This window comes from Alexandromys fortis, unplaced genomic scaffold, assembly GCF_014885135.2.
Source record: "Alexandromys fortis isolate MF-2015 unplaced genomic scaffold, M_Fortis_MF-2015_v1.1 scaffold_70, whole genome shotgun sequence".
Taxonomy (NCBI): Eukaryota; Metazoa; Chordata; class Mammalia; order Rodentia; family Cricetidae; genus Alexandromys; species Alexandromys fortis.
This window is the reverse complement of record NW_026067955.1, coordinates 1003920-1020199: the sequence shown is the minus strand read 5'-3', so window position 1 is coordinate 1020199 and position 16280 is coordinate 1003920. Positions and strand designations below refer to the sequence as shown.

At 48.1% G+C, this 16280-nt stretch overlaps 1 protein-coding gene across 1 annotated transcript; it reads right to left on the bottom strand.

Moving 5' to 3' along the window:
• Positions 1–269: 269 nt before the first annotated feature.
• On the bottom strand, positions 270–16036 carry Cyp11a1 (cytochrome P450 family 11 subfamily A member 1). The gene is made up of 9 exons (XM_050152047.1): positions 15739–16036; positions 12123–12278; positions 8515–8714; positions 7454–7657; positions 5863–6020; positions 2091–2257; positions 1735–1813; positions 1039–1236; positions 270–619 (listed from the first exon to the last, which is right to left on the bottom strand). Exons 1-9 carry the CDS (start codon positions 15996–15998, stop codon positions 464–466), a joined length of 1578 nt encoding a protein of 525 aa, XP_050008004.1. The 5' UTR covers positions 15999–16036; the 3' UTR covers positions 270–463.
• Positions 16037–16280: the final 244 nt, after the last annotated feature.

Below are 16280 nucleotides of genomic sequence, written 5' to 3'. Positions count from 1 at the left end.
CCCCACAGCAGAGCTCCCTGGGTCCGTTGATAACTGCTGGACTGATGGTACTAGCCTCTCCTGATAGATCTCATTTAGATCCCTTAGCGATCTCAGGGTCGATTCTGCTAACTCCTGAACTGATGGGGGGGGGGGAGATCACAGTTGGGCTGCACAACAGCTTCCCATCTTCCTAAATGCCGCTCATCCCACTGCCGACCAAGGATCAGGGTTCATCTCCACGGGGGTAATGAATGTCTTAGAGATCTTCTAGGAATGAAAACACTCTGCAGAGTTCATCTGTTTATTAACTTTCTGGGTAAGTAAAGGAGGAGAGTGGATAAAGAAGGAGGACCCAGCTAACCTAAGCAGGTGGCCCCTGAGAGCTCAGAACCATCCAAAGGGAGCAGGTGTTTCTGGAGACAGAGACACCTGCCCAAAGGCCCCCATAGGGCCATCGCCCCGTGTGACTCCAGTCTGCAGTTCAGACAGTGCCACCCTGTCTGATCATGGTGGTGTCCAGGTCCTTCTTGAGAGGCTGGAAGTTGAAGAGGATGGGCTTCTCAGGCAACAGGAGGAGACCGAACTTGGTCCCCACATCAGAGAGACTTTGAACTTCAATTCTGAAGTTCTCCAGCACCTGAAGAAGAGGAGGCAGGCTTGAGGAATGGAAAGGAGGATTTGTCTCCCCTAGGTCACACCCACTCGACATCTGTATGCACAGGGTTGTATGTTGAGTATGAGCTAAAGAACATGCCACAAATTATTCACTCTCACCACGTCTAAATGGATCCTGCATGCTCTGTTCCATGACTTTACCTTTGATCTTAACTAATCTGTTGAGCAACGTCTCCCACTTCACCTCTTGAGTGTGGACAGATAGATAGATGCTCAAGGGACGACAATGGATAAGTAAGAAGTAGGTTAGTCCAAATGAGGAGGCAGCTGGGAGTTGGGGTAGATTAGTGAGCCCTGAGGCTGCACTCCCTGGATTCTGAGATGGGGGGAGGAATGTTGATAACTTCCCAGGGTGCTGCCATGTCCCAGAGCCCCACTCACGTTGATGAGGAGGATGGTCATCTCCAGCTCCGCAATCCGCCGGCCCAGACACTGTCTAATACCCCAGCCAAAGCCCAAGTATCGGAAGTGGGTGCTATTTTTGCTTTTTTCCAGCCAGCGAGTTGGGTCAAACTTGTCTGGGTTGGAGAAGTAGCTGGGTTCTCGGCCCATGGCATAGGTAGCCACCTGCACCAATGTCTAGGAGCAAGGTAACAAAGTCTGAGTGGTTCCAGCTCCCCACCATTCCAAGTACAACCCTAACCCCAGCTTCCTTGGGACCCTACTTCCAAGCCTAGCTTCCCAGCTAACCAAGACAGGACAGAGCAGGGCCTTCTGCCCACTGTGTAGCTTCAAACAGGACTCCTACCCCTCTGTGAACCTTGATGAAGGCTGAAGACACAAAGCTAAGGAAGAACCCATGGGGTTTTCCTATGCTGTTCTCAACCCTTGCCATACCTCAACCCAGAAATACCAGCCAGGTTAGCCTTGTAGCCCTGAACTCCAGAGTTCATTACCCACCATGCCCACTGTCACTACTGTTCACGCAAACTGAGATCGCCGCATCTGAGTGCCCCACCAATGCCCCAGCATCAGGAAGAAAGGCCCAGAGAGAAGCCCCCATCACCACCATCTACTTAGAATTGAAACCTGCTCCCTCCTCTCCTCCGTGTGACTAGCAGAGCCCCTGAGTCCTACCTTGGCAGGAATCTTGTAATTACGAAGCACCACATCATTTGCAAGATACCTCTGCAAGGTCACAGCGATGGGGTGGAGCCTGCAGAAAGAGGACCCTCAGAGATAGATGGCCTCAGATCCTGGAACAGGGATGTATCCCCTACCCTGACTCCCACACCAACCTAGCATTGCAGCCTCCCCCGCCCCCCGACTACAGGGAGAAACTAAGGCAGGACTTGGTTCTAGTTCTCACTCACCAGTCCTATTCACCCCTTCCACACTTCTCCCTTCCTATTTCTACTCTCCTCCACTAGCCCATCCCTGGAACCCTTCCCCAGGGGCTTGGGGATAGGGAGGCATGGGTATGCTAGACTTGCCTCAGGGTCTCCTTGATGCTGGCTTTTAGAAGTGGGACCAACTGCATCATCTTGACCATATCTCCCTGGGCCTGGCGCCGGGCAGCCAGAATCTCTGCCCGCAGCATCTCCTGTATTTTCAAGTTGTGTGCCATCTCGTAAAAGTTCCACACCAGGGTCATGGATGTCTGGTAGAAATACAAAGATTGCAAAAGCCAGGAAGGCCCGTCACTTCAAGGTGACACAGTGTCTATGACCTACCTTAAAAACTTCCCTGTCTTCTACTCTCAACCCCCCATATCCAAGACCAGTTGCAAAACCTTTGAAAGGACAATGTTTAAGGTTTTCTTGGTGTCCAGGTAAGGAGCTTGTGATGGAGTGCTTGCCTAACATGCACAAGGTCTGGAGTTCAGTCCCCAGCACCATATAAACTGGGTGTGTTGGTACATTTGGGAGGCAGGATGTCATCCTCAGTTACACAAGTTCAAGGTCAACCTGGGCTACCTGATACACTGGCTCAAAAATAGTTAATGCCAAGGGATGGATATTCAGAGCAGGATTTGCCTCTGCCTTCATCCCGTGTGAACCCAGCTCTCTTTCATCTCCTAACCAACAGAGCTACACAGCCAATGTCCTCTTCCAGAGGGCTCCAGAGGCTTCCAGAAACCACATTTATACTTCCGTAAAATTTGTCTACCCATGTCAAAGGCATAGTGGCACAGGCCTTTAATCACAACACTTGAGAGGCAGAGCAGGCAGATCTCTGAGTTCAAGGTCAACCTGGTATACAGAGTGAGTTCCAGGACAGCCAGGGCTACACAGAGAAACCCTGTCTCAAAAAGCAAAATGAAATAAAACAAAACAAAAGAAATTTATCCACTGAAATGACTGTCATTCCTTTGGTGTCACTGAGAGACAACTGAGTCTCAGCATTCACCCCAATAACAGAAAACAAGACTCAACCATCCTTAAGCCAGACCACAGGTCTGTTCTCCATCTTTGCTGCAGTTGGTGTAAAAGACGTACTGGGATTCACAATGTAACTTCAACGAGAAGCAGTGGCTGCAGCCATTGGTCTTCCACTGGAGGCATCAGTGACCCTGCTCAAGCCCCACAGTCTCAGACTCACCCAGGTCAGCCGACTAAGCAGACAGAGGCCTCAGCCTAGACCACACTCCCTCCTGGGGCAGAGGACGTGGATTGTAGACACATTGTCAAGGATCATATTTCTATCCAAAAGGTTTAAATATGCACACCTCTATCTTCCCAGCAGAGACAAAAGTGGAAACAATGTCAAGTTACTTCTTGGCTTTAAGCCCTGGCTCCTCAGAGCCTGCAGATGAAGTATGGAGGCTCCATGGACATGTGCCTGCTGCCCCCCTAGCATCCCTCCTATGACCTCTCCAATACAAGGCCAGTGCCCTAGCTACAGACACGCTGTAGACACTGAGGAGTCTTCCCCAAGGCAGTTCCTAGAATTCCTTATCTACCCGGAAAGCAAATAGACTCCTTGAAAACACTGACCTCAGAGCCTCCAAGGCCAGCTACAGGGTAGATACCCAGGATAGCAGGCAAACAAGGTAGCTCATTCTACTCTGCTAACTGTGTGCCTCAGCCAAGCTGTTTAACCTCTCTGTACCACTGTTCACCTATAAAGAAAAGATGACCGTGATAGACCCCACAGTGTCACAGGGCCTTGGTGTCTGTTGGGCAACAGGACACAGGATAAATTAAAAGGTTGGTATGTTTCAAGGGTGCAGGGTGGAGGATCTGCCCAGAATTTGGCCCCCACTGTCTCCATCCACATCACTGTCTTTTTGCAACCTTCAACTCTGAGTCAGATTCTTGCTCAACTCTGTTCTAAAAACATCATCTGATCACTCAAAGAACATCTGTAAAAGCTGGTACACAAGGTCGATTGGTCTTTGTTGGCCTGTGCTAACGCTTCTCTTTGAGACTGAAGACACCAAAATAAGAATCATTTAGATGGTGTGGAGATGTCAAGAGTGGAACTTGCAAGCAGATCACGTCATGATGGGGCTGCCCCACTCCAATTACAGCTGGAATCAAAACTGCCTCCCTGCGAGGAATCTCATGATCAACACTGAACGCCATCCCCACAAACAATTCTCCTTTCGATTCTCCTAGTGGTCAGTAGCTGTGCATGCCTCTGCCATCTAGCCCTGTGACATATGACAGTCATGTTATCACCCTTCCTTCAGCCACAAATACACATGTCTTCATCTAAACTATTAATATCTCATAAATGACTGCATTTGGATATGCCCTCTAAGGAGACTATGGGGTAAAGGGGAGACGTGGTGTAGGCTCTAGCCCAGGCACTGATGTCCTAATTAGAGGAAGAAGGCAAGACAGAAGTCATGAGGGATGCCCACATGTAGACACGAGGGAGATGGCCACCGTCAAGCCTCGGAATGAACCAGTCCTGCTTGCACCTTGATATGGCTTATAGCTTCAAGCTGTGAGAGAATGTGTCCGTTGTCAAAGCCACTCGTCTACACTGTGCTGTTAATATGGCTTATGCTCCCAAGACAACAGTCTCCTGGGAGCTTAGTTCTCTGGGCTGAGAACACTAATTCCAGCACTTGGGAGCCCAAAGCAGAAGAACTGATGTGAGTTCAGGGACAGCCTGACCTATAGAGTGAATTCCAGGCCCACTTACTCTACTTCAGAACTTATCTGAAACAGCAACGACGAAAACCATAAAGGGTCTGGAAATGCAGTTCAGCTGGCAGAATGCTTGCCTACCATGCAAGAAGCCCTGGGTTTGGTCTCGGCACTGCATAAAATCAAACGTGGGGCAGGAGAGATGGCTCCACAAGAGGATTCAATGTTTGGCAACCCTATGGTAGCTTATAACTGTAATGCCAGTTCCAAGGGACCCAACACCACCTTCTATCCTCCCCAGGCACCAGGCACTCACTTGGTGCAGATATATATGCAGGCAAAACACTCATACATGTAAAAAATAATTTTTTTAACAAATGGAACATGGTAATAGCAGTCCTGTAATCCCCAGATTCGGGGAGTAGGGGCAGAAGGATCAAGAGTTCAAAGTCAATCTTATCTACATAGTGTGTTCAAAGCCACCCTGGGCTACAGAAACCCCCATCTCAAAAACAACCAAAGTTCTATGCAGGAACTGAACCTGTTATTCCTTCTTTCTCACGGTTGAGTCAGTCTCAGATCCTGCCCTATGGGTTATGAAGGATGTTTGGTTCCTGGTGTAGGAGGTCCTTCTGTCTATATGTTGATTTATTGGTTAATGAATAAATCTGTTTTTGGCCAGTGGCTTCACAGAATAGAGCTAGGTGGGAAAACTAAACTGAATGCTGGGAGAAAGTAGGCAGAGTCAGGGAGAAGCCCTGTAGCCCTGCCGGAGACAGACACCAGACAGAACTTTACCCAGTAAGCCACAGTCACGTGGCGATTCACAGATTAATGGAGATGGGTGAATTTAAGATATAAGAATTAGCCAGAAATACGCTTAAGCTATTGGCAAAACAATATTGTAAATAATATGGTTTCTGAGTGATTATTTCAGGTCTGGACAGTCGGGAACAAACAAGCAGCCTCCCCAAACAGGTTCATGGCAGGACTTTAATGTTACCCTTCTAAAAGACTACCATTTAGGGCCTGGCACCAAGAGAGAGAAGCATATCATGCAAGTGTGCCCAGCCCCTCGTATTAACAGCAGCTTCTGACCAGGCAGCTGGTGGGGAAGGGAGCATGTGGGCACCAGGAGGCCCATGCCAGGCCCTACAGCACTCACCGTGTCCACTCCTCCTGCCAGCATCTCCGTAATGTTGGCCTGGATGTTCTTGAAGGACATCTTGTTACCACTCAGGAGGCTATAGAGGACACCAGGGTACTGGTTGAAGTCTTGCTTGTGCCGTAAGTCCCAGTAGAAGTTCTGAATGTATTCATTAGCTGTGGAGCAGGAGGAGGAACAGAGTAAGGCTCCCTGTAGGTGGGAGGCTGGGAGGGTGCCAGGGGCTTGATAGTCCGGAACCCCTACCAGTAGGCAGCCATTTTACTAAGCCTCCATTTTTGTACTAACCCCTTCATATTTGTTTTGTCGTTTAATTCTTTCCCTTAATTTTTTTCACTTCATGTGTATTAATGTTTTGCCTGCACAGATGTCTGTGCACCATGTGTGTGCCATGTCCATGAAGGCCAGAAGAAGGTGCTGGATCCCTGGGACTGGAGTCACACACCAGGCTACCATGTAGATTAGGAGTTGAACCAGAGTCCTCTGGGAGGGCAGCCAGCACTCTTAACAACCAAGCCAGTTTTCCAGCCCTTGTCATTTAATTCTTGATCTTCCCCACTGTGTGTGTGTGTGTGTGTGTGTGTGTGAGAGAGAGAGAGAGAGAGAGAGAGAGAGAGAGAGAGGAGAGAAGAGAGAAAGAGAGAGAGCCCATGTGTGCAGGTTCACATATGTATGTACAGGTACCCTCAAGGACCTTGTTTCTTTGAGGTGGGGTCTCTCATTGGTCTGGAACTCACCTAGTGTCTAGGGTAGCTGGCCAGTGAACCCCAGGAAGCCACATGTCTCAGTCTCCCAGCACTGGGAGCTGTAGTACAAGCAAGCATTACTATGAGTCCTGGGAATTGAACTCAGGTCTTCACACTTGCAAGCAAGCACTTTACTGACTGGGCAGAGTTGGTTGATTGCCCAAGCTTCTGTAGGGACTGATGGTCAAGGTGACATTTGATGTCACCACACCCCAGGCAGTTTTATCCATCAACCTTCCCCTCTCAATAGGCCCTAGCTCTCCCCCTAAGCCTTCTGTCACTCAGACAACTATGGCGCAGACACAAGCCATCAACTCTATAGATAACGAGCAACTTTTTAAAAAGAGTTTTTTTTAAGGGCTTATTTTTTTTTAATGAAGTGTACATGTGTATTTGTCGTGTGTGTGTGTGTGTGTGTGTGTGAGTGTAGGCGCCCGTAGAGGACAGAAAAGCCCATCAAATCCCCTGGAGCTGGAGTTACAGGAAGTTGTGAACCTCCTAATATGAGTCCTAGAATTCAAGCTCTCTAAGACCAGCAAGTGTCCTTAACTGCTGAGCCATGTCTCTACCCCCTAGTCATGAGACCTGTTAAGAAACACCATGGACATCTTTACTCCCCCTTCTCCAGAAAAAAAAAAAAAAAAAAAAAAAAAAAAAAACAAACCCTCCAATAGTCAGCCTTCAGCCCTGACACTCATCCCTGCTCACCAGAAGTTTCCTCAGTGGTAAATTAGCATCCATTGACTAATCTTGAAACAAAGAGGCAACCTGAGGCCAGGGATTCAGCTAGATGCACTCTCTGTTTGGTGACCCCATTTCCTGATTATTGCCAGAGGAGTCCTCACCTTTATCAAAAATCACATCCCAGGCAGCCACATGGTCCTTCCAGATCTTAGTTCTGAAGAATCGAAAGAGTTCTGGAGGCAGGATGAGCATGGGGGCACTAGTGTGGAACATCTGGTAGACAGCATCGATGAACCGCTGGGATTCAGGGTCCACGATCTCCTCCAACATCCCCAGGCGCTCCCCAAACATGACATTGGTGATGGCTGCAGTGGGAGACTGAGGCTGAAGACCCCCTTCCAACCTGGCTATATGAGAACCTCAGCTCCCAGAATTATCTCCACCCACACCCACCACACACAGGAGTTCTCCCTCATCCTCAGCTTCCTCCAACAAAGAAACGAAGAAACGGAGACCTGAACCCCGAAGGATGAAAGAAGGCACTCAGGTCCCTCATTGGGAGGCCCCGGGAAGGATGCTTTTGTGGGAAGCATGTACAGGATGAACTGAATCAGGACAAAACTGTCCAAAAGGGATTTCCCCTTGTAATTGACTGAATTCACTATGTCACACATGAGCTGAGAGACTTGGGATATCAGTCTGAGTTACCCAGGACTCAATCTTGTTAGAGCTAAAAGATCACAACCACCTTCAAATTTTCTCAACTTTCTCAAATCACATGAAGAATTTGAATGCCAAGTTCATGCCCAGGGTACCCCAAATCTCCTACAGGCCTCACAGGACCTCCACTAAGCCACATGCATGCACTCTTGCCTGGTCTAAGCTGCCTGACTACCTTACCCAGTCGGAATAACTTCTAGGTGTCTGTCTACACCCAGCTCAGATCAACCATGAAGGCCTCCTCTGTCCTGCTCAACTTCAGAGGTCTGTTTCTAGGAGGGGGAGACTAGCAGCATGAAGGATCAGGCCAAGCTCTGGCCTTTGGAGGATGGTGGCATGGAAGATCTATGTTTGGGGGACCCCCAAAACATGAATGTCAGACGAGAGGAACCTGGCTACCTCCCAGGTGACAGACAGTAGAGCATATTCAAGAAGCCAACCCATACAACTGCAAGCTGGCTCCCTGGCCCCGACTCCCTCCAGCCAAGTGTAAGACCCTTACCCTCAAAGGAAAAGCGGAACAGGTCACCACTGATGTCCCCTGAAAATTTTCCAGAGTTCTGCTCCTTGATGCGCCTGTGCAAGACCTTGACGAAGTCATGAGCTACACCTTCAATCAGGGGCATGAAGTTGTTGATGGCGTCGCGGGACATCACTTCCTGGTTTAGGACAATTCGATCTTTCTTCCAAGCTTCTGACTTCCTGGGGAAATACACGTCCACCTCATGGTCACAGAGTCCAGGCCTGGCAGAGGCACTGGATGGGCTCTCTAGTTTTCAGAGCCTGCACCATCACTGTCTCCCCGACTCCCCAACACTCACGGTTGTCTCTTGCTCCCTCCCCGCCCTCCCTGGCCTAGGAGAGGAGAATGGACCAGAGCTGGCAACAGAGAACAAAAGCCTGACTGTCTTCCACACTGACAGCCGCCGCTGCCACCCACCACCACTAAGAACCCCGAAACGCTTATCTCCTTTGAAGTAACTCTGAGTTTTCTGAGTTGACCCCCCCCCAAGCCCATCTTCCATGTATTCCTCTGCCTTCTGATCCTTACACAGCCTTGCCATTGAAGACCCTTCTCGTTCATCTTTCTCATTCCCACACAGGTGAAGCCAACTGACCTTTTCTCCCCAAAGTATCTGAGAATTCACTACATTGGGAACCCCAGCTACTCAGAATCATTTATGAAAACCTTGAGATTATGATCTGAGCAGGTAAAGGTGTTTAGCACTAAGCCTGAAGATCTGAGCTCAAGTCCTGGGACCCACATGATGTAAGGAGAGACATGACTCCCACAACATATTCTTAGACTACCACACATGTGCAGTGGTGTGCATGTGTCCACACACATACACATGTATGTACACACATAAATATAATTTTTATTTAAAAATTCAATTCATGACACACATAAAAAAATCAACCTATGCAAAGCTCATTCCCTAATTTGGGAGTTGGCTTGTCTAAGAATGTTGTTGTGAGCTGCCAAGATGGCTTATGGCTCTTGCTCTTGTTCAGTTCCCAGCATTCCTGTAGAGCAACCCACAACCATGTACCATAACTCCAAAGGACCCAGTGTCCTCTCCTAGCCTTCAGGGGTACCTGTATAGACATGGCATGCACTCACACAGACATACACACACATACATGGATTTAAAAAAATAAAAACTTCAGCGCAAAGAATGTTGTAAACTCAGGGCCCCAGCCTACCTTGTCCTCCCATGGACACCTTCGCCACTTGGAGAGCTCCCTAGCCTGAGTCCCTGCCCCCTTTTTTGTGTATGGTTTTACTGAATCTAAATATACTCCTAAAAGATACTTTAAAAGGGTACAGTTATTTCCAGATTTTTAAAACACCTGTCAGACTTGGGGGCACTTGCCTTCTGTACTCAGTTTTATGTTTCGGAAGAGTTCTGTTGTGGACCCAGGTCCATACATGGTGGCTGGTACACGCTACCTTCTTGTCCATCATCCTCTCAACCAGCTAGGAAGCTTCCTGGGTTTTCTGTGTTTTCTAATGTTTTCTCACAGGAGACGCATTCTAGTCCATGTCTCCTGGGGGAACTACTCTGTGGCATATGTCCCTAAAGTTAGAAACACTGCATGGATCACAGTCATCGTGTCCCTGGGAATAGTCAGTCTCAGGAAATAAGATCCAAGCACTGTCCACACAGAGGCCTGGTTTCTGCTCCCTCCACAGCTGACGAGAGAAGCAGCTACTCCAGAGAGCTCAGCTTCTCCAAGGCCTTGCCAGCCCTTGATCAAGTCATATTTAAATTTTTCAGTGATGATTGGTGTGGTGGTACATGTCTTTCATCTTTAAGGGAGGCAGAGACAGGCTGATGTCTGTGGGTTGAGGCCAACCTGGTCTACATAGCAACTTGTAGGAAGTTCAAGGCTATATAGAGGAAATGTGTGTGTGTGAGTGTGTGTGTTATATGCATATATGGTGTTTGCATATATATACATATATATGTGTATATATGTGTGTATATATATACATATATATATGGTTAGGATATATGCAGTCTAGTCTCAGATCAACACATGACTGTCCAGTGGGTTTCCTCGGGGCAAGGCACACATGGAAATTGACTCTCACTAGTCCACGGGACAGCATACGAATTTGCAAACTTCATGCAGCTTACAGACTCTTTTCTCTCTCATTATATTATTGATTCTTTGGGTGTTTTTCAGTTTTACTTTGTCAGCCTCATGCTACAACTGTAATTTTCTCTGGAAATTCTACTCTTTCTCAAATATTTTCCTCTAAGATTCAGCAAGGGGCTAACATTTCTCAAGTCTCTTATCTGAAATTCCTAATCCTAGGAACTTTTCTGACCCAATGGAGATAGTTGAGTACATATGAGAAAACAACACTTGGGCCATTAACCATGTCTCACAGTTGTGGAAAGGAGAGTCAGGCATGCACACACAGAATAGGGAAAAAGTCTCAGGAATACACATAGTGCCTACTGTTGAGAGGAAGTTTCCTGGACACCAACCATAGAATCATTGGTAGGATCTGGTATGCTCCAAGAGGAAAAAATACAATGCAAACTTTGGAATTGATGGATTCATCTTTACCACACACAGGAGCTCATATTGGTGGAAGAAGTATGGTATAGTGAGATGGGAAAAGGGAGCTTTATCAATGTCTGCCTCTTACAGAGACTGAGACATGGGACCCTCTTGTAGAAAGGGGGATTGTATCAAAGCATATCTTGCAGACATGAGAGAATTGTTTGGGTTTGAATATTCTTGTTCTTAAAGCACTGTACCTGTGTCTATTACTTTTTAACTTGGTAACCACAAGTAGCTGCCAGCTGACTTAAGCGCTGTGAGAGCAGGATGTGTCTGTCTCCATATTTAGTTAAGCTTGCAAAAATGCTGAACTTTCTGTCTGGAATATGGTTATGTAGGGGGGTGGGAAAGTGTATTTGGGGAAGCATAAGGGGGAACAATGGGGGCTTTCATAAAGACTACAATGTAGTCCTTAAAGTATGATGGATTTCTTAAAAAGTCAAAAATAGGAGCCAATAATAAAGCTGTTCATGTAAGCCTGATAAGAAAAACTCTGTTAAGTATAAATAAATATGGCTTGAACTATTCAGAGCCACTTGAGTTCAACCCACTTGGTGGTCAGAAGTTTTCCTTGTGCCAACGCCCCTTCCCCGCCTCAGGACCTGAACCAGAGCCGAGGCTCAACCCCAGCAATATATAAATACATTTTTCAACAGGCAGATTGGTAGAAAACAGTGTCTACATTTCACTGATGGATTTTCTGCTTCTCACAGCTCCTGCAGGCGGTCAGGACCCCACTTTATTTGCCACTGTGCTGCCAACACCTGGCACAAGGCCTGGTACTCAGCAGGTGCTTGATAAAGAGGCACTTCATGTTTAAAGCAATTAGTGAGAACTCAGAAAAGTCCTTCGCCACTCATGAAGAACCTCAGCCTGACACCTCCCCGTAAGTCTGCAGCACAGTTCCCTATCATCACCACCATCACCATCATCATCACCATCTTTCGCCTCATGGCGCAGGAAGATGAGAAGACCCACTCTCTCCCCCTCCAACACCCTCCATACACACAGGGTTCACTCAGAACTCACTTAAACAGGATCCCAAGGGGCCTCTGGTAATACTGGTGATAGGCAAGCCAGGGGGGCAAAATGTATCGTTCTGGGTAGGGACCCTCGCGTAAAAACAGCAGTTCTGCGTCTTCAGGATCCAGAATATAAACAGACTCCACGCTGCCAAGCTTCTCCCTGGAAAAAAAAAAAATGAGAGAGACTGATGTTGGAACTGGGTCAGCCTCGGTTTCCTCTATGAAACGGAGACAGATGTGCCTTCAGTCTCATGGAACTGCTGAGGAGCCAAACGTGACACATAAACCTATGACCACTGTGACTCCTCCCACAGGACCACTTCATGAACACTATCCTGCCTCACAGCCTAGCCCATCCCAAACCTTCCATTTGTAACCATGCCTACCCATGCTGAGTCTTCTTGTCCTGCTGGACTTGGAGCCATAGTACACTTCCATGTTACCCTGCCGTGAATGTCCTGCACCTCCCATGTTCCGGGCCAGCGGGCCCCTGTAGAACTGTAATTTAGTGTAGACACTGCCCTTCACGTAATACTTCAGGGCTGAGGCGATGACTCAGTAACTAGGAGCCTATACCACTCTTTTTTAGAAGATTTATTTATTACATATGCAGTGTTCTGCCTGCAGGCCAGGAGAGGGCACCAGATCTCATTATAGATGGTTGTGAGCCACCATGTGGTTGCTGGGAATTGAACTCAGGAGATCTGGAAGAGCAGCCACTGCTTTTAACCTCTGAGCCATTGCTCCAGTCCCAAGCCTATACCCCAGCACCCATGTTGGATAACTCCAGGGGACCCAACACCCCCTCCTGGCCGCTGAGGGCAACTGCACTTATGCGCACCTATCTCCCCACTACACACATTTACGCCTAATTAAATATCTAAGCTAAAGCTTTGTTTAAAGACAAAGATTTAGTTTGTAGACATGGTTACAAATGGAAGGTTTGGGACAGGGCTTGGCTGGTCCTGGGCTATGCTGTGTGAGGCAGGATAGTGTCAATGAAGTGGTCCCTCAGGAGGAGCTACAGTGGTCATAGGTATATGTGTCATGTTTGACTCTAAAGTTTGTTTGAAACTGCAGAAGAAGAAAAAAATCAAGTCCCAAGTATGGATGAAGCTGACAGGTGGCAGGGCCCACAGAGCGCTTTGCAGTCAGTGCCCAGGAGCACACAACTGTACACATGACCGGATGTCCTTCTAACAGTCAGTCCCTAGGAACACACAACTGTACGCATGACCGGGTGTCCTTCTAAGAGAAACAGATTCTAACAGAGACGTGAAAAAGAAGACTGGTCTGAAGGCTGAGGAGAGTAATCCCAGAAGAAGCCAGTCTTCCGGATGCACCTTGATGTTACACAGGGTCTAACTCCCAGAGCTCTGAGGCAATACACTTGTGTGTGTGTCTCTCTCCCCCCCCATTCCCCCCCCCCCCTCTCTCTCTCTCTCTCACACACACACACACACACACACAAGCAACTACTAAAAGGCCACAGGAGAGTCTGCCTCTTGTTTACACTACCTTTTTCCCAAGAACAATCCACTGATTTATAAGAAAACAAATATCTATACACATAAGACACAAGTTAGGTGTTTCCTCTCCCCCTTCCTGACACCCCTTCTTCCCTTTCCCTTCCTTTTCCATTCCTCTCTATTCTTCCTCCCTCTTTCTTTTTCTCTCCTTCCCTCTTTCTAGCTGTCCTTCCTCTCCTCTCTCTCTCTCTCCCCTCCCTCTCCCCCCTTTACCCTCTATCTCTGTCCTTCCATCTCTCGTTCCTCTCTCCTATCTCTGGCGCCGTCCCTACTTCAAGTCTCCCTCCCGTGTGTGTGTGTGTGTGTGTGTGTGTGTGTGTGTTCCTTCTCTCCTGATTTCTCCCTCTTTCTCCTTCATCCCCCTCCTGGAATGCACAGCTTTTGTCTCAGAGTCTAAGCCCAGGCCCACCTTCACAAGCCATGGCCTTCCTCAGCTTGTTCATGGCCCCTGAAAACACCCCTTCAGCGTTTTTCCAGCTTCCACTATCCAATCCCATATTTGCTACATCCTAAAAGGCCTTGAAATGCTGTCAGGATCATCAGCCTCACTTCTGAGACTTGAGCCCAAGGTGACGATCTGACATCAACAGAATACCTGAAAGACAGACACTCATCAGAACATTGTATCTAAGGGTGTGAGCTCAACGCTCACTTAAAGTCTGTCCTCAAAACGTAGCTGTCCACACACATGGTCTATTGTACTGCTATTTCAAATCGTTTTAAAGAGACAAAAGGAGCTGGGCAGTGGTGGCACACACCTTTAGTCCCAGCACTCGGGAGGAAGAGGCAGGCAGATCTCTGTGAGTTTGAGGCCAACCTAGTCTACAACCAGGACAGGCTCCAAAGCTACACAGAGAAACCCTATCTTGAAAAACAAACAAACAAAAAATAAACCAAATAGAGGGACGAGAAAAACTATTGAATGCACGGGGGAAGCAAGTCCACATGACACACACAGTAGTCAGTCTTCGTGGTACTAAAGGACCATATAGGTTAAAGACGGATGTGATTTCAATTATTCATTCATGCATCACTGATTTTCTCAGCCATTCTCCAAAGACTGCAAGGAGCCTTCATGGTATGGGGGTGAGGGGACCATGAGGGTGGTGCTTTGAGTCCCTCCCTTTTAGTGCTTGCTACCTTCCAGTCTATAAACTGTGGCATCACCCTGATGTGGAGCAAGGCGATGCACAAACTGGATTTCCAGTATTCGCTTAAGTCTGGTGATCTACGACCTTGGTAAGTCCCTTCTCTTTCCAGAAAGTGGGGATACGGTGGGAGCGAAAACGCCAACTTCAAGGGACACAGCACAACACTCAGATGAAAGTGACTGCGAGAGCAGCTGATGGAATAAGGCACTCTGACTGGGGCAGCTTGAAAGCAGAGCTAAGGATCTTGTCATTTAGGATGAAATGCATCACCCTCCATGCTCCCTGATGACTGTGGCACCTCCCATCTCTTGAAGTAGCTCCAAAAAGAAAAAAAGAAGAAGAAGAAGAAGAAGAAGAAGAAGAAGAAGAAGAAGAAGAAGAAGAAGAAGAAGAAGAAGAAGAAGAAGAAGAAGAAGAAGAAGAAGAAAAGCCCACAAGTAGCCTACAGACTTCTGACCACAAGTATTGTTAAGCGAGAATAGGCCACAGACCCTGAGATTTCAGAAGCCACGGACCGCAAGGTCATTGCTCCTAGAAGATGCTTAGGAAACCAACTTGTGTGGAGTCACAAAGGGCCTGGAGCTGAGGTTGGCCCTGAAGCGGGGTGGGAGCTTAGCCAGTAGTCAGGGAACCTAAAGCTAGCTCTCCCCTGAAGGTAGAGAGAGCCAGCTGGTCTTTTTGTCTGGAGGACGGTAGGTGAAGGGGGCACTGGAGGTGTGTTTGCTCACAGCCCTTCCTGCAAGAACTGGGAAAGGAGAAAGCTGAAATCTTGGGGCCGTAAATTGGGAGGGTCTATGCTTCTCTTACCACCATCCCTAGGCTTGAAGAAATGAAAGAACGTAGACACAAGTCTGAGACCCCCCCCCCCAAGCAGAACATTTGAGCCTGTCTGGAGCCCTGCGTCTCCCATATACCTGCCTCTGCCCTCTGCCAGGCTTACCTGTAAATGGGGCCATACTTCTGGAAACTCTGCATTTGATGATAGTGGATTCTGTGTGTGCCATTCTTCTTCCAAAAGTGGTACAGGTTTAGCCAGCCATTGTCACTGGGAGAAGGGATCTCACTGAAAGGCCGAGGACTATTAGTAGAGATGCCAGCTTCCCCTCCAATGGCCAGCACTGGCCCCTGCCAGGTAGGGCTCAAGAAAGGTTGGCAGCCTTTGACCAGCACTGAGCGCAAGGAAAGTCCCTTGGCCAGCATACTGTACGCACGACTGCCACTTCTCGCTGTGTGCCTGTCTCTACCCCTAACCTCCACACTTATAACCACTAGCTCAAGGCCAGGAGAGAAGCCAAGGGAGCGCTGACCTACCCCCTCCTCCTCCGGAGGGCTGGGCCCACACAGCCCCTCCCAAACTCAGAGCGTGAACTTTCCAACGCTCTATCTGATAGATCTGTAGTCAGGATAAGCAAACACAGGCAGAAGACTCCAGGCCTCTGACATCAGCATCCACCCTATGGGCCCCCAAGATCACTACCCTCT